Here is a 25101-nt window from a genome sequence, read left to right as displayed (position 1 = left end):
ATTCGCACAGAAGCGTAACCTATTATAAAAATGAATGTGCATATCGTTTTGACATACACACGTATCATCGAAATGATATAAAAAGCAAAATTACGATTGCCATAGGCCTATTTATGTATGATAATGCATATACTTTCCATTCACCAAGTGTGTGAAAACCAAACTTTCTACCGTGAAAGGGATGCCAGGATGCGTGAATCTGATCGATTCTGAAGAGAGTTCGGGAAGAGATTTGTAAACGTTTCACAACCAGCCATAAATATATGAACGTGTGCTTCAAAGCAGAGCTTGTGATTTACTCACGCGAGGCCCTTAAATCCCCGTATTTAATAAAAACAGCACGTTCATTTACATCAGAGCCTTAAAATACCTTGAAGCTAAACAAAACAATGAACGTAAAAATATAGGCTAACTGTGTTTTATCAATAAGTTCAGGGCGCAGTCAAAAATACTTCACACAAGCCACACATCCAATAGGCTGGCGGGTCAAATACAAAAAACAATGTGCGAACAACAGAACAAACTTCAACAGTGCATATTAAAAACATCATAATTGTAACCTATAATGTACCGAAGTTTTCTTTACACCGGCTCAGGGACATTCCGATAATCAACGTCAAAATAACCATTCCACATAAATGACATCCCATTTCATGTCACTTGCTATAAATAAACAGATTATATAAGCCAGGCATTTTATAACGCGGTTTAGCCCGTACATGATAAATAAATGAAAAAGCGACTGCGTGTTTGTTCCCCTGCGGGCCAATGTCATGCTTCCCATACTACCGCACACACAGATAACAATACTGCGCTCGGACCCCCGCTTCAAGGCCCCGAAAATGAAAGATAAGCTCTCCGGTGCTCCCCACATTAAGTTTTAGCCTAAATAAAAATGGCCGAGTGTTTCATTGTTTGCTTAGCCTATACAAATGCGTGCGTTACGGGCAACAAGCTGGAGTCCGAAAGAGGTCATTCAGTAAGTAAAAGCACGAGAATACGGAGCAGACGGGCATTTGTCTTCTGCGACTGAAACTACATTTGGGTGTCGTGACGCGTAGCCACTGAAATTTCCTTCACTTTGGGCTGCGTATCCTAATGTCGTGATGACAAATAACGGACGTAGTAAAGCCGCCGACGAAACTACGAACGAGTAACGACACGGCCGTGAAACAACAACATTCGCAACGAACGATGTCCGTCTCCGTTAGCCCGAGACCAAAGGCTACGCTGCGAATCTAACTACCGGGGTCAATAAAATATTCGCAACAACAGCCCCGGAAAACGGCAGGATTAAGCGAGCGGTTTAAAACAAAGCGATATCGTGGCGCTCGCAAGCTTTAATCCGCGATACTTTATTCTTCTGTCAAATATTATTTTCGGTCGTGCGCAGGGAAGTCCCCAGCGGCTCTGTTGGATCCGTATTGTGCTTTTCGTGTCACGGTGAACACTTAGCGGGAAAGGCGTAGTAAAATAACAATACCGATAAAAACTACATCCAAAGTATCCGCAAGCCGACAACTTTGAAACAGTTAGAAAACGAGCGAGCGGGCAACGAAGAATAAGGTGATTTTACCTGAGACGTCACTTCAGACAACCATGCGCCTTTTTTTTGTTTAATGTCAGACAAACATTGGATGTTTTAAATGGACTCGCTCTCCCTAAAATCCATATGAGGGATAATTCTTCACCCGCCGAAGCCCGACACAATTTCGCCAAGTTTCGCTCGCATACGAGCCGATGCCGTGCGCGTGTCTGCGTAATTTTACTATCGCTTAAGTTTTCTCCCATCTCATATCGGCTATTACTCTTCTTATAAATAGACTAACATAAATAGTATACGCGCCCGAGCTCCCCCTCCCAATTCCTTACCTGCTGTTTTAAGGGTCTTTTCTTCTCCAGTGGCTACAGCGCTTCACAGCTTCCCCGGTTTTCCCCCGGCAAGGACTGAGTTTATGAATATTGTCCCTTACTTTGTTTCATTTCTCACTTCCATCTTCTTTCATCTCATCAATAAACACACGCTGCAGCCTACCTTCGGAGAGGACATCACGCAGCTCGCTCGTGCCCTCCCATTTTTCACCATTCGTCGAAGATTTTGGGCGGCCACGCCTTTCTGCTGGCGATTGGAACAGAATGGAACTTCTTGAAGCACGTAGGTCGCGATATAAATCGTTCAACATGACTTTACCCCAATCGCCGAGGCGCACGCCCTCCCTTCCGCGCGGTGCGCAGCGCTGAAACCGTCTCCATTGTGGCTCTGAAAGTGAAACCGTGTTGCCCTTAACGCGATTGCTATGTTTGAACCGGCATGGACACCGCGCATCCTCAGTTTCTCAGTGACTGGTCAGGGTGCAAGTGCGCCGTTGCCGGTCAAGTATTTGCTCGTGGCGTCCCACTTGAGGAGTTTTGTTTTTACGCATCGCTTTCGATTCGTGTCATTTGGCGTTACAAACGCGCATCAGAAGTCCCAGAAGTCCAGCGTCCCGTCCGCGGTTATACGAGAATCGGGCATGTGTATCGGTTATAGATAGCCTGCTTTAGATTGGCTCAGGGCGACGTCAGTACGCGTCTCAAAATCACATCCCTGGTCCCACATTGGATGGCGCGTCCGCCCGTCAGCGCGAGAACCAACACGCTAGATTGCCCGCCGTGCCTTTTACTTTCTACGCATTTCTATTTTCTCATTTATTTATTTTTTAACGTCCCCAGCTGACCTCGGGACAGCGTGGGGAGAGCGCTAACGGCGCGGCCGGCCAATCAGATCGTGTAAAGCGACGCTGAACTCTTGGTTCGCCAATGAGCTCGCGGAGTCGCCGTGAGCGACGCGCGATAACGCAATAGCGGTTCACGCGTCCCAAACTACCCCGTGCGCCCCCTCCCACTCCCCCCAGTCTAGACAATGACAGGTGTGTGTGCGTGCGCGTGTGTGCGTGCCCGCGCTGTCGTCTAGACGAGGAATAATCAGCATTAGAAGTGATTTTTGCTTCAGCCTCTTGTTTTGAAGTTATTTATCGTGTACGTATTTTTATATACGTTACATTTGTCTTCGCGTCACGGTGTTTAATCGGTGGCGGATTAAAACGTTTGGATATTATGATTTACCAATGGATAAATTGACGACACGAAAAAAGGAGCGTTTTAATCCTTCTTGCCTGCTTATTGATTCTTTATTTTAAGCTTCGACCTTGGCCAGTGTAAATATTTCGTCACATACAACAATCCATCTCTTCTATAGGCCTAATGTCGCTCCGCTTAGCGTTAGCTTTCCGGTGTGGTGCCCACATCCCTTGATAATGATTCCCCCTGCCGGATACACACGCGAACAACAGCGTGTTTTAACCGGGGGTTCACCGGGGGACACACGCACCGTCTGCCCTACATAGCGCGCACCCTTTGTAGGCCGAAGTGTCAGCTGAGGACGACTCGCAACCTAGAAACGGCGGGTTCGCCCCTCCTTCCCTTTGTCGGTCGTTTGTAGACGTCGGCTGCGGGTCTCCTGAGGTAAAAACAACCCCGAACACACGGTAACGTCAGAGAGGTGAAAGTATTTTACCGCGCGAATGTCATTTTGTGCATTTTTCATCCACTTTTGTGTCCCGGTCAACGGTCGTCTCCTCGCCCAATGACATCATCCACGTCCTTTGTATACTGTTGCCAGGGGTTACAGGGTGACATTTCGCGCCCTACGTAGGCTATATATCACACGCGCGGTCCCGTTTCTGTATTAAAGGTACACAACTTTTCAGCGCGTTATTGTTTATTTAACAGACCGGAAGTGAATTCCGAACGTTTGTGTAATGGTGTAAAGCGAAAGTTCGCCGTGTTTGTCACGTCATTAGTCGTACAGCGTAAAGTTTGTGAGATGGCAGACCGCGGCGTGCTCATCACCGAGAGCGTACGCTCGAGCCCGGAGTTCACGGAGCCGTACGCGCGCGCGGTGACCTATATGGAGAGAAACAACATTCTTCAGATATTTCAGGTGAGAAGAACAAAACTGCAGCTGCTGAAATGGTAGACAGTATAGACAAAATGGCGAAGGGTGTTACAAAATTATTTCCACACTTTTTCAACGTTTGACTAATAAATCATCTCTGACTGACGGCAAACACACAGGTTAACCAGACGTGACGCTCGTAAGATGTCCAAAATAAAATAAAAGTAGTGCATTGACTAACGTGAGCCAACAAGCAATATATTTTCCACCATACCATTTGAGTTCATGTTATTTAATACAATTGTTCACGAGATTAACTAATGTTAACAGATACATCTTTAGATTTTTTTAAATATAAGTAAATGCTGAAATAAATAATGAATGCGGCTGAAGTTGTGTTTATTGTTTGTAAATGATTTAAATAATGTTTACATATAAACGGTATTTTTCCTTCTTGTCCCCTAGGACATCACAGAGAATCTGATTCTTAATATGCCAGAGGATCCTCTTCTGTTCATGTTAGAACAGGTAAACTTTTATGGCATTTTAATGTCCGATATTCTTAAAGTAACCGGATTTAATTTGTTTTCAGTCAAATGTGGCCAACGGTATTTATGGAGTTGTGTCTGATGTGATGAAAAGGGCACGTGTAGGCTGTATTTAGCAATATTTTGATGTTCCTTGTTTTTATTTTTATTTTGATTCAATTTATTGTCATTACACACATACAGTGCAACGAAATCACGTAGGTTGTGGGTCACGTAGTGGAAAAAATTACATCTTGAAGTCACTGGATAAATAATAATAATAAGCAGAATAAGCCTGCCAACAGTCCATGTAATGCAAGTTACTGTGGAAGAAAAAGAAATGTGCGAAGTGAGCCCTCGTGGTTGTAAACATCATTTAAAAGCACTTTTTACGTTTTTAATATTAATGCACGATGTTGTTTAAGTAGTTATGAAGCCTCACTAATCTCATCGCACTTAAAATACTTTTGCAGGTGCAAATGAAGATCCAAATCCGTGATGAGTCGCGTAATACAGTTCTGAAATCCTGATGAATTCCAAAACAAATTAACAAGGGCTTTGCCAAAACTAAACAATTTATGCTTTTTGATGCGGTGCATTGTTGTTTCCAGGCAACTGTTTTCAGAATTTGGTTCAAAATTGTTCGACAGGTTCTTCCAGTCGTTCTGTATTTTTTTAATGAGTTAGTGTATGTGCCTTTGACCCAAATACTTTGATAAGCAAACTCAAGGTGACAAGTCAGATAAGGTAAACATCTTTGCAAGCAAATTACTTGCAGGCTTTGTTTTGATTTCTCAATGGATATATTTGCATGCATTATCACTTGATTCTTGTTGTATGAATTGAAAAGATACTGTATAGCCTAAACGTTTTGTTGTCTATACGTACAGTACAAGGTCTTTCCAGGCAAATTGCTCGCTGGCTGTTTGCCACACATGCACAAAAGCAGCTGGCTTTTGCTCTGTACTCAAATTTCCATGATGGATTTTGGCTGCAGAAGTAAAGGAAGTCTTTGTTTGTAGTCAGCTCTTCTTACAGTGTGTTGTTGAGTAGTTATCTATACAGTACATTCCCACTAAAGGATCATCTGCCGTTTCAAGACCAGTTTGGCACGAGCGTTCACTCCATTTTTAAACCAAACTCGAGGGATGCTTCGTTGATGACAAGAAGACTTTTTTCCTTTCATTTACGTTCTGTCTTGGTTTAGTACAGCACTTGCATTTACCATCTGCTGTTTATTGAGAAATTGAATGCGAGTCTGTTTCTGACACGTCATTATAACATTTGTGACATTAGTCGTGAAATAATAAATGCGTATTTGTGCGTATGACGTTGAGTCTGTGTGTTTTTATTTGCATTTATTGTGTATTTACAGCTCTCATATGTTTTAAAAGAATAATTCATGTACTATCGTCGCTGGAAAATGAGCAAATGGTAATTTACACAATGAAACATAAAAATATGGCTTTTGATCAACTTTACATATAACTTAAAGCATACTTTAAGTGTACACGTTACATATGAAATATGATTTATTGTTTTCTTTAGAAAGAATACATACGATAAATCCAATTTGATTAATACAGAAATGGCAAATAACAATATTAATGTTTTTGGTTACAATAACGGACAGTTCTCATAATCACCATCTCATTCATAAAACATTGCCCGGAATCCTCTGCTTTACACTTTATATGAAACACTTACAATTTTCATTTTATTTCCCATTTCGTGCAATCTCGCCATCACGTAGTGTTCTCTGTAAATCTCTAACCGAGCAACCACGTAATTTGAAAATATTAAAAACGGAGCAAAACAAGGCAAGAAATATTATCGGAGTTGTTCTAGAACATTCACCTGTCCTAAAACCGTAGGATATTTATCCTAAACATTTACACAAACAGAATTGTACTCTTTAGAGTACACAATACTGAAATGGAGTATACAAACAAGCAATGACAATACAGAATAAATAAACATTTGGATGTTGGCATTTTTGTACAAAAACAATTGTAGTAGTGTTATATTCTCCTTGGCTGGCCTGCTCGATGTCTGATTACATCACGTAGATGAAAGACATTTTATACCCATGCCTTCGATTGTAAACATAATGTGTTCCAAGCAAGATAAAGTAGAAACAGACGTCAGAGCTCGCGGGGAGGGAACGGGTCCATTTTAATTTTGATTCGGTATGGACGTGCATTCTGTATTTACATACTGGAGCTGCTGAGTCTCACGAGTTTATCTAAAAAGCAAATACATCTCTGGTATAAATCCGTACCAGCAGCATTTTACAAAAAGCATAATATCATGAAACCGCCTTTTTTTGGTTTCCAGGCATCGTCGCGTGTGTAAAACTACATCAAGTCACTCGATTTGCCTGTTACTCCTGTTGTCAAATATCATGGACCTCCTCTGTGGCTGGTAAAAGCAACTGGTGGAGGTCTCAAGCCTCTGTCCGCTCTTTGGCAAAGTCATTTTATTACGCATGGTCACCCCCTCAGGGGTCTTGAGGTTTTCAGCGAGTTCCTTCGCGTAGACATCGAATGGCGACGCTTCAGCTTGAATTGGCGACAGGGCCGTTTTCCCATCATCCCCTGCAGCATGGTAGTCCATGATTGGAAACGGCGGGCTGAACAGAATGAGGCTCTGAGGCCTTGGCCGGTTTCTGAAGGACGATCTTTGGAGCAGCGATGAGCGCTCTGGTCTAGGACGGTCCATGAACGTGTCTCCGTTAGCCGATCGCTTCCTTCTCAGCACTGGGAGATCTGGGATGGGTTTTGCTTGGCAAGTCTCATTGTCCTTGGTGGTGGGTTTTTGCACCTCCCTCGACGCTTCACAACCTTCTTTCGCCCCTTTGGGATTTCGGTCATTCTGGAGAGGTGGTGCAGAACCTGCTTTACTCAGCTTGCTCTTGACAGGTTTCTTCTCAGGAGTGCTTTTTTGATCGGTGTTTCCCTTCGCTAGAGGAGGCGGTATCTGGCTATACTGGATTTTGGGTGGAATAACAGGCACAGCATTGGCTTGGCAGGTTTTGATCATGAACGCGGTTCTGACCGAGGAAACACTAACCGGCGCAGAGTTGCGTCGCACAGGTGCCTGAGAGCGGCTCAGGAACAGCTCCAACTCCAGAGACGGGTCTTCCAGCCCTTCTCGTGCTGAACTTTTGAGATATTGACAGTTTGAAATGTCTCTGACGCCCCTGTGTCTTAAATCAAGGTTTAGGGAGCATGGCCTGTGTTTGGCTACCAAGTTTTCGCTACTTCCATCGGTGACGCAGGACTCGTGAGAGCTCTGTCTGTGAAACCTCTGAGAGTGTTTCTGTTTGCCTTTGCTTACGTTTTGCAGTCCAGTAGTCTTGTTGGGATCAACGGACGTCTTGAATACCCTCATCTGTGTAATCTCGCCGTTATCCATGTCGGGACGCTTTGTTTTCAGCGCAAAGCAAGATACTTCTGCGTTTTTGTTTTCTTTAGGGAGGTCCGACTTTCCAAGTTTACACGCAGCGGTCACAGGAACATCTGTTGAAGATGATATCATGTCATTGGTCACAGCTGCTTCTTGAGCTTCGACTCTCGTGCTGTCGGCCAACCGGTCCCCGTTTGGTTTATCGAGAGCTATGCTTTGAGTCGCTTGACATGGCGTAATCTTTCTCAAGTAATCCTCGAGTTTTGGTGAGTGCAGTGGGCTGGTTACCCACTCTTTGGCGGTACAGAAGTCTTCCCACGGTTCAACCTGATCCAAACCTCCCAAGAGACTCCCCAACGTGTCTGCATCATCCTGACCCAAAACGTCCAAAGTGAGATGTTGCTCGTTCAAACACGTTGAGACTCTTTCCAAACTTCCCTTGTTTCTTTCTGTCATTTCAAGCTTCATGGCTTCAGAGCCAACTTTCTTTTTTCCTCGCACGCAGATATCCTGCGTCGCTGACAGTTCCTTCATCTCACTTTCACAAGCCGTGGCTTTCTGAGCAGGATCCTCTTCAATACAAGTCCACGGATCCGCATCCTGGAGAATATCTGTTTCTTTCAGGTGTAGAAACGGAGAAAGCTGTAGACTGTTCGTTGTGTCCTGCGACTCTTGGCTCTTGTGCTCCGTCCCATCCACATCATGATCCAAGTAATTCCAGTCCCCCTCGCATGACATCAATCTTTCCGGAAAAGGCCTCACACTATATTTAAACACAGCAGCACCAGAATGATCAACAGTTGAGTTTTTGGTTTCTTCCAAATTGAGTTCTTTCACTGATCTAGTGTTTGCAGGCAAACTGCTTCTTCTTTTCGCATCAGCACTTAGCTTCACCGTGTCCTCAGTAATATTGGTAAAGCTTGATTTAATCTTTGCATCCAGTATGTTTGTTTGACCGTCGGCGATGGTAACGTTCTGATGGATGCCAGGCGACGTCTCCCTGATGATTACCTTGATGTCCTGTCAGACGCAGAGAGCAAACAAAACCAATCCGATCAGAGGCATTTCTGCAAACAATTACTATTTCCAAGGCCGACATCAAGTCATTGTGAGATGTTGGTAGTTTTAAGGCAATAGTTATGACATGATTGAGAAGGGGTACAAAATAATAAACAATTTTCAGACGGCCTAAATGGATTAGATGAGTTGAAATCATACCAGTTTGTCCAATGTGGTGATCTCCCGTCGTGTTCCAGTTTCTAGTTCATCTCCAGACGCTTGAGATTTTCTTTCGTAATCAGCTGTTGCTTTAGCTTCAGACGGCACCCGGGGCTCAAAATTCTGCACGCTGGCGATAAGTTCTCTCACTTCTGCATCCCTGCCTGATGGAGAACAGAGAAACGGATTCAAGGAGCAGAACAAAACCGTACACAACCCCTCACCCAGTGCGATTTCAATACATAAAGGTCAAGTGTGTGAAATGGAATTGCAAAACTAATACACAATGCCGGTGTTCTCAGACAGACAGGGGATGTTTTGAAAGCACGACTTGTTTGGAGGAATCAATCTTTCAATGTTTTGCCGTTTGTTTCGAGTAGACGCCATATTGAATTTCATGCAGATGAAAATGAGGCTTTCAGGGAGAGACGTGAAGTCTGCGCAAAGGCCCTGGATTGCATTTCATCTTCACAACTCGATTGCGAAAAAAAAACATCTCAACTTTCACAGCTGTTCCCCGAAGATTCTGTCTCCTGAAGTGTTTTGGAAAGACGTTTCTTCAGCTTAACGTTTAATCAACAATACAGTGCAGAGAACACACTGTACCTCAGGCCTGCTTTCATTCTCATTAAAAATTAAACATGCCGTTACTCGTCTTCAACTGGGGCGGGCAAACTTATTTTGAAACATATTTTTAAAAAGTATACACTTCACAAATAAGCAATCAAAACATGCGTCACTCTCTCCCAGCTAGTGTGATGCCAAGACATTGATCTGTAATAAAAAATCTATATAATCTATAAATCTTAAAGATTTGAAGAGATACAGTAAGAATCAGTACAACGTTTTAGCTAACACTGGCATGCCTTTTAGACGTTAAAAATAAAAAAAATTACCTCCTTACTTACCCCCATTAAGTTAAATTAATGATTTTTATAATAATTTCAGGCATCACATGTCATTCGACTTAAAGAAACAAAGATAATAACGTATAAGATAAATTACTTTCAGTTAGAAAAAATTTTGCAGCTTTACACAATTTGTCGATCAGGATATTTTTCTGCTTGCTATGCTTAGAAAATAATGTCCTTGTTGCATTCAAATAATTGACTTCCAAATATTCAAGCAAAAAATTAAATGGCCCAACCAAAATACATACGTTATACTTAAATGCATGCGTACGTTATATCACACGCACGCACACACAGAGTAATGGTCATACTTTCTGTTGTCCCCAGAGGGATGTCATCAGTAATATCTTTCCTCCCAGTGTGATTCTCTTCATTTTCCATTGGAAAAGAGCTGTTGCTATAGATACTGCATCCGCTGCCTCCGCTGCTGTCAGCGAGCGAGTGCTCCCTGGGCCCAGTACTTTGACAGCCTCCTCCCAGTCCAGCCTCCCAGTCTGTGAACCCAAAGTTCATACCGCCGCCGCTGATCGGAACTCTGAACCCAGCATCGCTACCGCGGCCTTCCGAAGGTCCGGCCTCCCTGCTGGGATTGAAGAGTCCCCCTACAGCCCTGTCCCGTTCTTTCCCTGGTGCCCTACAGGGGGTGCTGTTCGAGTTAATGACCGCAGACACGCGCAGGGGTACGGACACAGCGAACGGCTCGGAAATATTCAGGGCCTTGCGTTGGTGCCGTGGCGAGGACTCCAGTGGAAACAGGCTGCCTGGAAAAGACGGTCTGGACGATCCGTTGCTGGTTGAGCCGGAATACAACATCCGGCGGTTTTTGGGAGACGTCGGCTGGCAGCCGCTGCGCTCGTCACCTTTGAAAACTTTCAGCTGTTCTGGAAGAGTTTTCTGCTGTGGAGATGAAGATGATGATGATGCAGGAGGTAGGTTTGGAGGATCTTTCTCGTTCTGACGTCCTCCTGAGGCGGTGTGATGCCCTGAATCCCACTTTGAATCCCTCTCGTTCAGGTGGTAGTCGATGTCTGAGCCCAGTGTTCTGGATTTCAGAACTGGGATGAAGATGCCGTTGCTTCCTCCTGCTGTAGCAGCTTTATCCTCATCTAGATAAAGTGAAAACAGAAATGTGATGGTCGCACCAATGAATGAAACACAGAAGCTGCGGATAAAACAAATCCAGTGCTTCTTATTTGGTGGTGAAGCTGTGATTTGATTTTTCAACAAAAAAAATATATTAAACACAATATTAATACACTTTAGAAATTTTAAGTTCTCAATATGCAAACAGATCATCTAAAGATTAAACAATTAAACTTCAAAACAGTTTTGCTGTTATTATTAAAAGAATAACGGAAATGAATGTTTCAAACAGAAACACAAATAACGCAAATTAACTTCAACCAAAGCTCAAGTTTAACAGCTAAAATGGATCTAAACTGTCCATCTGAGGTTGTCCTTTATGGTTTGTAATGCATTTTAATTCCTTAACGCCTTTTCCCAAAAATATCCCAACTGCCAAATGGAGTGAGAGCTGACAGTGAGGTGTATAATGGAGATCTAGCCCCACCTGCTGGTTGAGAACAGAGAGAGTCCATGCTTTTGGATGGCCGTATAGCAGGTTTTTCTGTTTAAGAGAGAAAGAAGCAAACAAAAATGGTCATACTCTTAGTCCCGTCCAAATATCTTTCATTTCTGTTTATACTAAAGAAAATGCAACGTTTACTCTGTATGAGAAAAATGTAAATATAACTGTACAGTTTATTCGTTAGTCAAAATAAAAACCTGTTAATGAACATCAAGAGCAACAGTTATCTTTTTAATTGCTCTTGATGTCCGATGAAGAATGAGTTAGATTTTTGCGTAGTAAACCTTTTCCACATACAGTAAATTGAAAAACATTCATAAATGATGGCATTTCGATATATAAATGTTATTGATATTTTCCTTCATGTGTTTTTTTTTGTATTCATTTTCTTGTGTAGCCCCACGCTTCCATCACTAATGTAGGACTCAAGGATTGCTTCATAAACACAACAACAACAAAACCGACAAATTAGCAACGACAAACAAATTATACAATAGATTTCTAAACGAAATGTGAAGGGGATGTGAAACAAAAGGTGCAAACATTAACAAGGTAAACTCCTGAGGTAAAAAACCTTTCTCTGTCTATTTTTAAAAAACATTTAGTTTTTTTATTTAGACCATCTGTCCGTCTTTATGCTATTTTGATAAACGTTCTCTTACCTGACATATTTTGGCCTCTCATAAACACACTTCCGTTGCGACTCAGTTTCCCTTTAGATTCCATGACGGAGCGTCCCAGACTGAAGATAGACTTCCACTTCTTTGACTTTCCAGAGAACTTTCTTCTAGTGTAAACACGAAGAAAACATTTTCTTTTACATAGAATTCAGCTCAGCCGGAATACACAGATGTTGTATTGATTGATGTGTTTACAGATGGTTTCATCGCATGGTCTGTGTTTGGTTATAACATTTCATATGTATTTAGATTTAATTTATATGAATATTGTATTGTATAGGAATTGTAGTGAAATAAATTAGATGTAAATAATATCATTTGGGCCACATAAAAGTGGTTCATGTTGGTCTTGCCCTGACCAATATGGCGGCGATGTTGACATGTGTTTCAGTGGTCACTGCAGCGTCTTTGCGTGTCTCTTGTTTAATGATGATAATACCTGCTGTCAGACAGATCTATGACTGTATGATACATGGCAGCGGTGCTGGTATCTGGCAGGCTGTTCTCTCTCTGTCTCTCTCTCATCACCGGATGGTTTGGACTGAGCGAGCGGGCCTGGGCTTCTTCAAGACTCATGAGCTTCATGGGAGCGCACTGCATGGTGGCCGGCAAGGTGGCATATTTCTCCCCGCAGGCCACACTATGGACTATAAAACAGAAATGTGTGTAGCAAACGTAAAAGCAAGCAGAGAACTCACATGATTTCTTCTGGGAATAAACAGGCGAATAAAGGCACAGTTTGGGAAATGAAGTATGGTGATTGAAAATAAAAGTCTGACAGTGGAATCCTAAATAAATAAAAAACCTTGTGATTGCTGTCTTTTCAGCAACGCGTGCCGTAAAGCCAAAATATCTGACGTGCATAATTTTATGATTTAAGTTCAGACAAAGTGCGTTTGCTCTTTGTGTGTTTCTTGTCTATTGTTTTGCTGATATGTTTTTGGCTTCAGATCTCATGTCGTTGTATTGTGAACAGGCCCAAGCCCTCCAACATTTCCTGACTTTAAAAACCGTCCTTACACGAACAACAGTTCGACGTGATTCAAAATTAAAATACATTTCTGAAAATAAATGCGAATACAAAACAACGTTTTTATGTGGAGTTTGGGAGAAACATTGCCGTTTGATTTTTTTCCTGCGATGATTTGGAGAAAGGTTTTATGGCTCAGAGATGTCTGTCTTGTCATTCAGAGCTATCATTTTCTGTTTAGACGTGTGTGGCATAGCTTCAGAATATATCCAGAGGGTTTGTGATTCAAATAACCCCTCTTATCGCAGTATTTCTGGCACAAGACTCAGAGGAACAGAGGAACGTTTGACACAACACACCTGTTGTCTTTACTTCAAATATCTAGACAGTCTCTATGCATTAAAGTGCACTGCATTGTTTTTATAAGTGATTCATGTAAATAGTTTGCACATGAGATCACATGAATTAACTTCAGTTAATACGCGGTATCTCTCATATGTATATATATATATATATACAACACAATCTACATTTATGCATTTGGCAGACGCTTTTATGGTTTGTGTACGCTTGTTTAATGACAGAATCCCCAATGTATAGCAGAGGAGGAGTATTTATTCCATTCATTCAGGGAACCGAGAGACAACCGAAGACATCGCTTGCTGATTTTTGATTAATCAATTCAACGAATGGGCGTGTTTTATACCGTCCACGTGTGAAAAACGAGTTTATTTGTTTTGTGTCAAGTTGAAAATGAAAAATAAAGCAGAATTCTTGTTTTCCAAGTTTTCTCACTCCCACTTGTTCAATTTCAAACTGAAAAACAAATGACCACACGATCCACGGACCACATACACGCACGGTCTGTGTATTAAGAGTCGTGCTGACCCACACCAATAAAAAGGGGAAATTGGTGTCCATGGACTCGTGTTTTAATCTTCATTTTATTTTTCAGCTCAACTGCTTGAATTCACAGCCGTCCTGGATACATCTTTTCATATTTCCCCCAAACTTGATTGAAATGTCTTTGAAATAAGTGCAGAATAGTTATTTTAGTTTGTTTACTCTCAGCATCACAGTTATAGACATGCCGTCTGTTCTTTAGGACGGCACTGCACCGGTTTAGTTTCAGCGTCTACTTTTGTGGTTGTTTTACCTTCTCTGGGTTTGGTCGGCGGAAGATCGTGGAAGATCTGACCGGTGTGGTTGAGAATGAACTCCACAACCGACTGCTGGACTCGCACCTCCAGAAATGCCACGTCACCGTTACACGTGGACACCTCCACCTCCTTTGAGCTGCATTAAAAACATAATCAAAGCAGATATTTCCAATGAGAAAAATGTCTCTATTAGTTTCATGTCAACAACGTCTCAAACTGAGCTCAGATTTGTCAAGTCTGCACATCAGAAGTCAATATTAGTGAAGATCTCAATATGAACTTGAACATTTCTCATAAAATGTAGTGCAATCCAGACTTTTGACATTCCTTTTACACCACCACACTCCCGTTTTAACAACAAATAAATCATCAACAACTGAAAACGTGATAATGTAGTAGATGATTAATACACATCTCTTGTAAACAAGCCTCTCGATTTCTCGTTCATATCCATCACGCATAAAGGGTGGCACACGGGACTTCATTCAGATTCCTTATGAATGACAAGAGAGATCGCATGACTCACCGCAGGAGATTAGGAGCCCATACCAGAGCAAGGTTGCGAGCGTGCATGTTGGTCTGGTGACTGAGCGTGGCCAAATGAGCCAGATGTTTGGTGAGGTATTCCAGAGTTCTACACGAACAAAACGTAATAAACCAATAAACAATGTGTTCTGACGATGTCTAATGCAAATACTTCAATGCAGATTTTTCCGGACGTACCTAAAGTGAGAAATTGGAAGTTCTTTAATGACGCTCTTCATGTTCCACAGCTGCTCATTTTCCTCTTTATATGACACAGCATCCTAAAGAAACAAAAAAGAGCAGTTAGATCCTCTGCGGCCGATTGTGTAAATGCGAGTGGTTTTAGATCAATCTTTACTTTACTTTTTTTTATTAGTTGCATGAAATGTTAGATTATTGTTATTTATGAAGACGCAGCTACTTTTTCATTGCAATACATGTTTCCATTCTGCTTTAAATTCACAAGAACTGGCCTGACACGAGAGCATTTACATGCTTTGATCTAGTCTATACTTTTATAAGGATGTTTTAAATCTTTAGATTTTATGAACTGGCATTGAGAAGAAGAGTTTTTAAAAACATAAACACTGGAAAACTTTTATGAAAAAGAGAAATGCTGGAGAAACAAATTCGTTCTTTACTTCTTGCACACATCTTCTGTGATACTGACCCATTCACACCTTACGTTTTCTCTGTTACTTTAGTCCAAACCTTGTGTTTTTGTTATATTCACATTTAAAGTACATTTGATCATTGACATTAATATGGCAGCATTGCTTTAATATGCAAATATGTTCAGCAAAAGGAAACTGTGATGATCGGCCACTTTCTGCCATTTTCCACGAAGAAGTGCCGTTTAAACTGCGTAACTAAAGATAACTATGAAATTATTTTATCCAACAGTCGTCGCAGACTTAATAAAGTCAGACTGGTTTTTAGAAGACGCTCCCCATCTCCATGTGCCGTCTTTCTTAGAATCAATCTCTGGTTTGATCAATGCAAAAACACTTTGGTGTCCAAATACAGTTTTAGAAACAGCGTGGTGTGTCTCGTGTATTATTGTTGAAACTTACAGTAAATTTCTTGTAGAGTTCATACGTGAGCAGAGGATTGGGCAGCTCTCTGAAGTACAGCTTACATAAAGAGCCGACGCAGTGGATGTCCTGAAGATACACTTCTTTAGTGAGGTCAGGACAGAGCTCCGAGCAAAACTCCTGTCTGAGAGAACACGAGAGTTCACTAAACAAATGTGAGAGATATAAATAACACGCAGGAAAATGAACCGTAGGCCAACCTGAGTCTCTGAATGTTGGATGTGATTCCTGAGAGCCTGTAGATTCCGTCCACGATGCCATGTTTCTCGATGAACTCTGCACACGTCTTCAGGACCTGAGGAACTACACATACACACACACAAGATAAAGGTCATCAATAGCAATTCAGATACGCCAGACAACTGAGATTTATTCAACTCAAACTTAATTCAATTAATAACACAACAAACGTAATATTTGATTCAATTTGCTGTATTCTATAGTGCTTTTCACAATTTTGAGATGTTTCAAAGCAGCTTGATAGTGTTCATATTAATCCAGACATGGAAAACAGAAAATTATTGTCTAATAGGTATAGTAAGTCTCATTCAGACACACACACACATACACGCATGTTAAATATGGACAGAAACTGCACTTCAGTTTGTCAAATAGCTTTTCTTTAAATTGCTGTTTTGTGTTAAATGTGGAAATATTGTGCTCCGAAGACGCCGGAACATGTTTAACGTCATGTAGGTGAGTCAAGAAATATCACACAAAGTAAAAGCAAACTTGAACAAACTTTTGGACAGGAGAAACACTCGTGTCACACAAACTTCAATACTACATCACCATTTAATGCTTTCACAGGTCTTTATGTTTGCCAAGAGAAACACTGCTAACATATGTACAGCGTTTACAGGACAGTACATATGTAGGGGCTGAGAAATCCATATCAGTCTATAGGAGTTTTGTACGTACGGTAGAATTGAAACGAGGTGGTCGAGATACAGGAAGTCATAATGGACATCGGTGTACATTCAATGCCGTTGTAAAACACATTCTCTCTACATTAACCCTTTAACTGACGATACGGTCTTTCCTCTGTGGTGTCGGGCAGTTAATTGTGGAGAAGGTGGGCCGAGGGAGGAAGTTAAAAATGGTTTGTTTGTTTCAGAGGAAATATGACACACCCAGGCCTTGCAGCTGCTATTACTTATAACACTTCCTCTGATTCTAAAAGACCTTCGGAAAGTTCCCACCCGGCTATATCCCTTTCTAAACATATACTCTACCTTTACGAAGCCTCATGGTCTTTAAATCTGTTTACAGGAGATGAATAATAAACGCTACGTTGTGTATTATCATCATTTATTAGCTTTACTTTATTATTAGTTTTATTGATTCTTATCGTGCTATTACTCGACAGTCGTTTCAGTGTAGGCTTTAAACCGTATTACAGTAGATTTGGTTTTATTAACGTCATTATTTTATTTATTAGGCCTTTCTCAACAACAACAGTTTAGAGAAGAGAGGAAATGATGAGGACATGAGGAAAGAAACGGGACCGGGAAATGACATGAACCAAATGTGAACTCACGTCGCCCACACGAGACCCACAGCTCAGTTTCATAAAGCACATGCAAAGTAGTGTTGGGTCTCAACAATTCTTCTTAGCAGTTTGAAGATAAACAGAATAGTGTTTAGGCATTTTTATCAAGCATACAGACTTCAAATGTTTGGGAAATGATGAATCTTAAAGAAAATTGTAAGTGTATTTGCTCAAGTTATAAACAGGTACTTACATTCCTTAACCAACATGTAAAGGAGGTTGTGAGGAAATGGGAAATGCTTTGTTTTGCTATGAATAAATATTCTTAATGGTATAAATAATGAGAAGGCACCCAATTGGTTTATTTGACAAAAGTCATCAAATAAAAACATTACCGGTTGTAACACCGAGCCAAATAACCCAGATACTGAGAAATGACTAGATTTCAACTAATCTTGTTTCTAAACAGAAACACAAAACTTTCACCTACACGTGACCTATAGTGGCCCCCTTTGTGTAGTGTATAGCTTTGCGGCCCCCCAAAAAGTGCCATGTTATCTTAATTTTAGAATTTTAACTAAACCAAAAATGTATTCTGTTATACAATGCAGGACCATCAATTATTTTGGTTGGTGGTCTTATTTTTCTGATGTTTGGCTGTGACCCTCAGTTTAAGAACCACAGCTATAGACATCTGCCGGCTGTTGGGTTGTTTCGTCTCGTAAACTCTGGACAAACCCAACTCTTGGTTTAAAATAACCCAGAAAATGTCCATATTTAACTAGGGGTTGAAAACACACAGTTTTTTTTGAGTGGAGAAGGTGTTTCTGTTTTTGGCAGTTAACAAAAACTGAATTTGATGCACAGCATTTATTAAAACATTTAATGTTGCGACCAGACCACGAAGGACTTTTGCTTCATAAAACAAACTTCAGAATAAAAGTCAGTCCAGTCAGTGGGGGAAGTAGTTTAGCAGCAGATGTAAACAGAAGCGCATGCGTAAGTGTATTGAATCTATTGAATTGAGTCGTTGCTAGGAAACGTTACTTTGTCTACCTCAATAACCTTTCCTATTGGTTAATGGAACTGCCAATCTGCTGTAAACAAAGCAGATTTCATTACAGCTATTGCTAAATCTCCAATGACTACACTTTCTCCGAAACAGCCCACGCATTTCAGGGAGGGATGGAGGAACCGGCCTACTTATCCCTAATGACTGGAAATTTAAACAGCTAGCACCCTCATGTGACAACATACCCTTCGAGTCACATGTTACTGTCATCCCCCCTGTTCAAACTCATGTTGTAGTTATCTATCGTGCCCCAGGTCAGCTTGGACATTTCTTGGAGGAGTTGGATGCGCTTCTGTCATCCTTCCCTGAGGTTGGTACTCCTCTGTTGGTACTTAGAGGCTTTGACATCCACCTTGACAAACCACAGGCTGCCGACTTCAACAACCACCACTTCAGCAAACCATAAGTCTGGTAATCAACTAGATGTTATCTACTCACGCTACTGCTCCACTCATCAGTCCCAGGTGACACCACTGCACACGTCTGATCATTTCCTCATCACTCGTTTTCAGGGTCATTTCTTCTAACCATCCGACTACCTGCCCGCTAGATCCCATCCCCACCCATCTACTCCAGTCCATTTCTTCAGTGGTTGTCTCTCACCACTGGTACATTTCCCACAGTCTTCAAAGAGGCCCGTATTACCCCACTACTGTAGAAACCCACTCCTTATCCTGCACTGTCAAAAAAATACAGACCGGTATCTATCCTACCCTTCATTGCCAAAACTCTAGAACGTGTTTTATTTAACCAGCTCTCCTCCTTTCTCACGCAGACCAACCTCCTGGGCAGCTACCAGTCTGGTTTCAAGAGCGGTCATTCCACTGAGACTGCGCTGCTCTGGGTTATTGAAGCCCTAAGACTGGCAAGAGCAGCCTCTAAATCATCTGACCTCATCCTACTGGATCTATTTGCTGCCATTGACACGATCAATCACCACATCCTCCGGTCGAACCTCAAGGCTATGGGTGTCTCTGGAAGGGTTCAGGTCTTACCTCTCGGGTAGGTCATTTAGATTTCCTGGAGAGGTGAGGTCTCTGAGTCCCAACAATTTAATACAGGGGTGCATCAGGGCTCAGTGCTTGGACTGTTGTTCTTTTCCATACACATGACATCCCTAGGTTCTGTCATTCGGAAACATGGTTTTCCAATCACTGCTATGGGGAACTCCACCTGTCATTTCTTCAGTTTCCAGACTGGACTATTGCAATGCGCTACTGGACTTCCAGCTTGCACAGCAAAACCATCTGCAGATGATCCATAATGCAGTGGCAAGAGTGGTCTTCAATGAACCGGTGAGAGCACACGTCACTCTTCTCTTAAAAAAAGAACCTTCTCTGGATCTGTTTCGCATTTGTGGAATGATCTGCCCGCTGCAACAAAATCATCAGATTCTGTAGCCATCTTTAAGAATCGTCTGAAAACACATCTCTTCTGTCAGCACATGACAGATGGCTCTCTTTTCTACTCTTTCTATCCTTGAAAAAATTATATTAAAATAACTTTAGCATTGTATACTGTGGTGGACTATATGAGACCAGTTTTACTGCACTTAAGGTTTTTGTTGTCCTTATGATGTTCCAATTGCTTCTATTGTTTAACTCATTTGTAAGTCCCTTTGGATACAAGTGTCTGCTAAATGACTAAATGTTCTCGTTCTTGCTATAGATCAAATAATTTAGGTTATTACATTTTAAATACAGGAATTATTCACAATATATTGTATATGACTAAATAAGATATTACTATAGTACAAGTGTGCTGACTGAGTATTTAAACTGTATCCCTTAGCAAAACTTGCATATTGCTGCTGTTCTTCTGAAACCTTGCATCTCCGTATTTTGTGTAATTTTTTTGCCATAAATCATTATTATTAGTCACCCTTTATGTGTATCACTGTATTTTGCCAATATTTAACTAATAAAAAGTATTTTAATAAACTTGTTGTTTTTTGCCATCACAGTGGTGAATAGTTAAAAACAAAAGCGTTTTTTTCCATTTCCTGAAAAACAGCAAATTTGGACATCTGAGGTTTTGGAAGGACAGCAGAGATATAATATAACAAACCCACTCCAGAAAATGAACCTAAAGGGCCAATTTAGGGAAATTCAGGTGGTTTACTACTCAAAAATTCTACTGGAAACATCATTCAAGTAATGAATGAATGAAAAAAATGAGAAAACCACCCAATCATACATGTGAAATATAACCAAATGTTTCATTTTGATAAATCAAATTAAAAGTCTCATGTCACATTACAAACTTGTTGTATGTAAAGTGTTATCAGTTTTATATAGACTGCAGGACTTCCTTTAGTTGAACACTAAAGATGTGTCTGCGACTGACAGCTTTAACATTCACTTTCACTGTAGGAAAAAACAACATCAGCATTCTTCAAAATGTCTCCTTCCAATGAAAACGGAAAGTCTTGGGTTTGGAAACAAATTCTTCACATAAAATTGTGGGCATTAATGCACACTCCATTCAGGGCAGCTTTAAATCATCTTACCATTCATGAATTGCATTATAATCGACAGCAGTATTTTATATGAACTGTATTAAGTACCTGTAGACTCAGTATGTATGAATCAAAGGCTTCATTATTTCAATTATAAATCTGATGGCACGTGAGCAAAAAACAATGAACGTCAACTGACGTTTAAGTTACAGGCTTTAGATAAACAGACTGAAGTCCCACGAGCTGTCGGACGACGGACAGAATCACACTGTTCCTAGATCAGTATTGTGTCATCTCTTATGATGTCAGAGGTTAGGAGACGGAGAGGAAAAGCTGTCGCTGGATCAGCATAAAAAGATGATTCATATCCTGTTACCGATCTGTGATATTCAGAATCTTTATAAACCTCACACCGGATTTTAACAGAAGTCTTGACCAAAAATAGATATTAACTGATGATGTGAAAAAATTCTCATAATATAATGGGCAGATTTTTCTTTATCCTCTTCAACTTTTCTTTGGTTGACAAAACGTGACCTTATGTATATTCAGAGATTAGAAAAACACATCAACTAGTTTGTTAAACCTTACATTTAACCCAAACTGTCCAGCGCATGGAGTCAAAAGTTTATAAGAGTAAAGTATCAAGCGTGTCAGAAAGCGCACGGACGCATCACCCAACCAGCGACGGGCGAGTAAAAAAAATGGGTGTTGGTTTATTACACGTAGCTCATGTTTACTCAGAGGCCCGGGACGCCGCTATAATGTCTCTTTGTAGTAAAGTCAACTGGTTTTGACCGCGAGGGAAAAGGCAAAAGAGGAATTTACCGTCGTGTCCCGAGTTCTGCAGATGTTCATTCAGGTCACAGCCGAACGCATTCTCACTTCCTTTTCTCTTGGACTTCAGCTTAGCAGCCTTGTTCTTCATCAGACCTCCGTGTCTTATCCACGCACCTCAGAATCGACCATCAGAGGAGGGAAAACGAGCTGGCAAAAAAGTAAAAAAACAAGTCCACAGTGTTACACAAAAGACATCCTCCGCTCACATCTTGACCGAGCCACCGAAGATCTGGTGTGGGAGAAGAATTCAGAAGCGTGGTACACGCCCAGCGTCACATCATCGTCAGGGTCTCTCCACCCTCTTGCCCTCGCGCAGGCCGAGAGGTGAGATGTGTGGCATGTCAGGGGTAAAGTTCACACGCCAAGCTTTTGTCCAGCAGAAAACAGACGTATCTCTGGAGTTACTCTTCTCACAGACCTTCTCAGTCTGTATGTGTCGTCTTCGTGCTATTTTCTTCAGGAGGTCTCGCTGGTGTTGACCGGAGGTCTGAAATGTCAGAGAGTTTTGCCGAGTGGAGGGGGGAGAAAGAACCGCCTGCTTTTTCTCCAGCCGTTTGGATATCGCTGAACCCAACCCCCCCATCCTCCTCTGCAAAACCCCCCGCTCCGCTTTCCTTCTTCCTCTCTGTTTTCTTTTCTTTTTTTTTGAAGCCGTGACTCCAACAGGAAATCTGTTCTTTGCCTTCCGGAATGCTTCCAGAATACACAATTTCCTGTACAGGGAACCTTGTTTGGAAAACAAAACCAGACAGGGGGAGAAGGAAGTTGGGTGAGAGAGAGAGAGAGAGAGAGAGAGATGAGCTTTAAAGAGGTGGAGACCCACAGATGAAAGAACACAAGGTTCGTGTTAACCACGGTCATTTTCTTCAGCTCCTCAAGTGATTTGATTTCTAAAGCGTTGACTTTCTTAAAGTGATAGTTCAGCCAAACATGAAAATGTTGTCATCGTTCATTTACCCTTGAACCTGTATGACTTTCTTTCTTCGGCAGAACACGACAGAAGATATTTTGTCGAATGTTGGAAACCAAACAACACTGAACCCCACTGACTTCCATTGTATGAACACAAAACCACGAGACATCTTTCGAATTTCCGTAGAAGACAAAGTCGCAAACAGGTTTACAAGCACATGTTTGTTGTGCTCTGATCTTAAAGGATTAAATACAAGCATACAAAAACATCTTAAACTAACATCCACTCTAAAAGACACATCAAACTCGTATTGTGACCCTGGACAACAAAACCAGTCTTATAGGTACCTTTTATGAAATTGAGATTTATACATTACCTGAAAGCTAAATAAATACGCTTTCCATTGATGGGTGGTTTGTTAGAATCGGACAATATGTGGCCGAGATACAATTATTTGAAAATCTGGAAGCGGACGGTGCCAAAAAAGTGAAATATTCAGAAAATGGCCTTCGAAGCGTTGTAGTAGGCCGAGCGATGTTTGTAGTCGTGTTTCCTGCCATTTCTGTTAGCGATTTTGCTGCATTCCCTGCTGCATATTTTTCATTTACAAAATATCTTCATGGAACATGATTTTTATATATGCATGTATATAAAAGGAAAAATATATATATACAGTATATATAGTCAATAAGATACAAACACAATAAGATACACACTATGATATTAATAAATAGTACAAAAGAAAACTAGGGATGCTCCGATTAGGATTTTTGCAGCCGATACGGAGTACCGATTCCTGATACAGATCCTGATTCGGATGTTTCAAGCTTTATATAACCGTTACCTTTTCCTTCCGATAAAATAACACCATTTGTTGTTATATTTTTACAGTTATTAAACGTAAAAACGTACCGAATCAGGTTCGTCAAATTAAATGCTGTGGACACTGCTTGTCCGTGTGAGATTTCTTCGAAAACTACAGGGAAGACATCATTGTAATTTCACATTGGCAATCAGTGTTGGACGTTCCTTTTAAAGAGTAATGACTTATGGTTAGTTACTAGTAACTTATTACAGTTATTAACTGAGTTACATCATTATAAAAGTAACTAATTACCAGGGAATGTAACTATTGCGCTATTAATTAAAACATTGTCTAATTGTGTTTAATCATGTCTACCAACAGTGTAGACACTAATCTGCACTATTTTATTTTTGTTGTGGGTCAGACAGACACCTATTTAATGTAATATTTTATATATCAATATATTATTATTGTAATAATTAATTACACAGACACAGATTAATGCACAGACCACAAAAAATATTTTTGTAGTTTCTTACAAAAGTAAACAGTTTAATAACAATAAAAGCTCTTAATGTTTTGACCGCTTTCCAGTATGATAGTGGAATGTTACTTTAGATTGCATTTTAGGAGACGTAATATTTAATAATAATATGTTTTATTTATATAGCGCCTTTCCAGGGCTCAAGGACGCTTTACAAATGAGGCAAACAATAGTACAAACAGAACAGAACACAGACATCAAGTAAAAAAAAAGAAAACATAGATTATGAGAAGTAACAATCAGAAAAAAGGTGAGTAGTTAGTCCCAATTATTGTTTGAAAGTGTTGTGCGTGGACAGTTTCACTTTCGCTTTGGGAATGTTATAGTTTTGTGTTACCCGCAGCAGCATCCCCACCTCATTCCATCTATTTAAAAAGGTCTCTGTGCTCTGTGCTTTGCTTTAAGTGAAATGCACGGATTGCAGTACGGCAGGTAGGGCAATAAAAAAGTGCTTTCTGAGTAATTGCGGGTGCGTCGTGGGTGGATAAGTGCTCATTAATTATGCAAATATTAACTACATTCTCTAAAATATGAACGCATTTTCATCAGGCAGACTGGCACTAATTTGCAGACTTGCAGTTAAAAAAGCGTGCGTTGCGAGGATGGGACGGGGTCCATTCTTAAAGCAGAAATGGAGGCGAAACAGATCAGAGAGAAAATACTACAGGGGAATTCAATCAAATCAGCGATTTGGTAAATCATTACCTCTGATGTTATTAGTTTGTGTGTTGCAATGACAGAATCAGCAATATTCCCATTAAAGTCTGAAGGGAGTAATAAAGCCTGTGTTTATTTTATTAAAAATGTAGGCAAATCTGGGCAAAGCCAAACTTTTGTTTTATAAAGGCAGAAAGTAAACAAACGCCCAGTCGCCCACACAGCATGTCACATGTTTTAATACGGAAAATGGATACGTTTTCAGCACGTTTCAGTGTGGATTGGCAGCATTTGGAAAACAC

The 25101-nt window shown here is 40.9% G+C and overlaps 3 protein-coding genes across 5 annotated transcripts in view; 1 reads left to right on the top strand and 2 right to left on the bottom strand.

Moving 5' to 3' along the window:
* Positions 1–2498, bottom strand: part of zbtb20 (zinc finger and BTB domain containing 20) — a 41141-nt gene extending 38643 nt beyond the window's left edge. The window contains exon 1 of one of the 2 annotated variants that reach the window (XM_079450968.1): positions 1873–2498. The gene's annotated coding sequence lies outside the window, so the exon portion shown is untranslated. The remainder of the gene's footprint in view (positions 1–1872) is intronic. The other variant, XM_079450971.1, reaches the window with a different exon arrangement.
* Positions 2499–2911: 413 nt separating this feature from the next.
* tex55 (testis expressed 55) lies at positions 2912–5793 on the top strand. Its single transcript, XM_079482116.1, has 3 exons — positions 2912–3982; positions 4403–4465; positions 4938–5793. Exons 1-3 carry the CDS (start codon positions 3866–3868, stop codon positions 4992–4994), a joined length of 237 nt encoding a protein of 78 aa, XP_079338242.1. The 5' UTR covers positions 2912–3865; the 3' UTR covers positions 4995–5793.
* arhgap31 (Rho GTPase activating protein 31) lies at positions 5791–22394 on the bottom strand. Of its 2 annotated transcripts, none has more exons than XM_079482098.1 (12): positions 21869–22394; positions 16219–16321; positions 15998–16142; positions 15123–15205; positions 14926–15033; positions 14396–14535; positions 12709–12916; positions 12252–12376; positions 11572–11628; positions 10313–11107; positions 9091–9254; positions 5791–8892 (listed from the first exon to the last, which is right to left on the bottom strand). In XM_079482098.1, the coding sequence occupies exons 1-12, from the start codon at positions 21966–21968 to the stop codon at positions 6832–6834; spliced, it is 4089 nt and encodes a 1362-aa protein (XP_079338224.1). In that variant the 5' UTR covers positions 21969–22394; the 3' UTR covers positions 5791–6831. The 2 variants fall into 2 exon arrangements, with proteins under 2 accessions (XP_079338224.1, XP_079338225.1); XM_079482099.1 differs by having other exon boundaries at positions 12252–12373.
* Between the last annotated feature and the right edge of the window lie 2707 nt (positions 22395–25101).

This window comes from Barbatula barbatula, assembly GCF_947034865.1.
Source record: "Barbatula barbatula genome assembly, chromosome: 2".
NCBI lineage: Eukaryota > Metazoa > Chordata > Actinopteri > Cypriniformes > Nemacheilidae > Barbatula > Barbatula barbatula.
Note: the sequence above shows the minus strand (reverse complement) of the source record. Positions and strands in the feature narration are given on the sequence as shown.

What these genes read in the sequence shown, in the direction of transcription:
- tex55 (XM_079482116.1), top strand. Translation starts at nt 3,866, where the DNA reads ATGGCAGACCGCGGCGTGCTCATCACCGAGAGCGTACGCTCGAGCCCG. An exon ending in ACATTCTTCAGATATTTCAG is followed by an intron (nt 3,983 to 4,402) that starts GTGAGAAGAACA and finishes CTTGTCCCCTAG; the next exon opens with GACATCACAGAGAATCTGAT. An exon ending in TTCTGTTCATGTTAGAACAG is followed by an intron (nt 4,466 to 4,937) that starts GTAAACTTTTAT and finishes ATACTTTTGCAG; the next exon opens with GTGCAAATGAAGATCCAAAT.
- arhgap31 (XM_079482098.1), bottom strand. Translation starts at nt 21,968, where the DNA reads ATGAAGAACAAGGCTGCTAAGCTGAAGTCCAAGAGAAAAGGAAGTGAG. An exon ending in GCAGAACTCGGGACACGACG is followed by an intron (nt 16,322 to 21,868) that starts GTAAATTCCTCT and finishes GTGTATGTGTAG; the next exon opens with TTCCTCAGGTCCTGAAGACG. An exon ending in TCACCACATTGGACAAACTG is followed by an intron (nt 8,893 to 9,090) that starts GTATGATTTCAA and finishes TGCGTCTGACAG; the next exon opens with GACATCAAGGTAATCATCAG.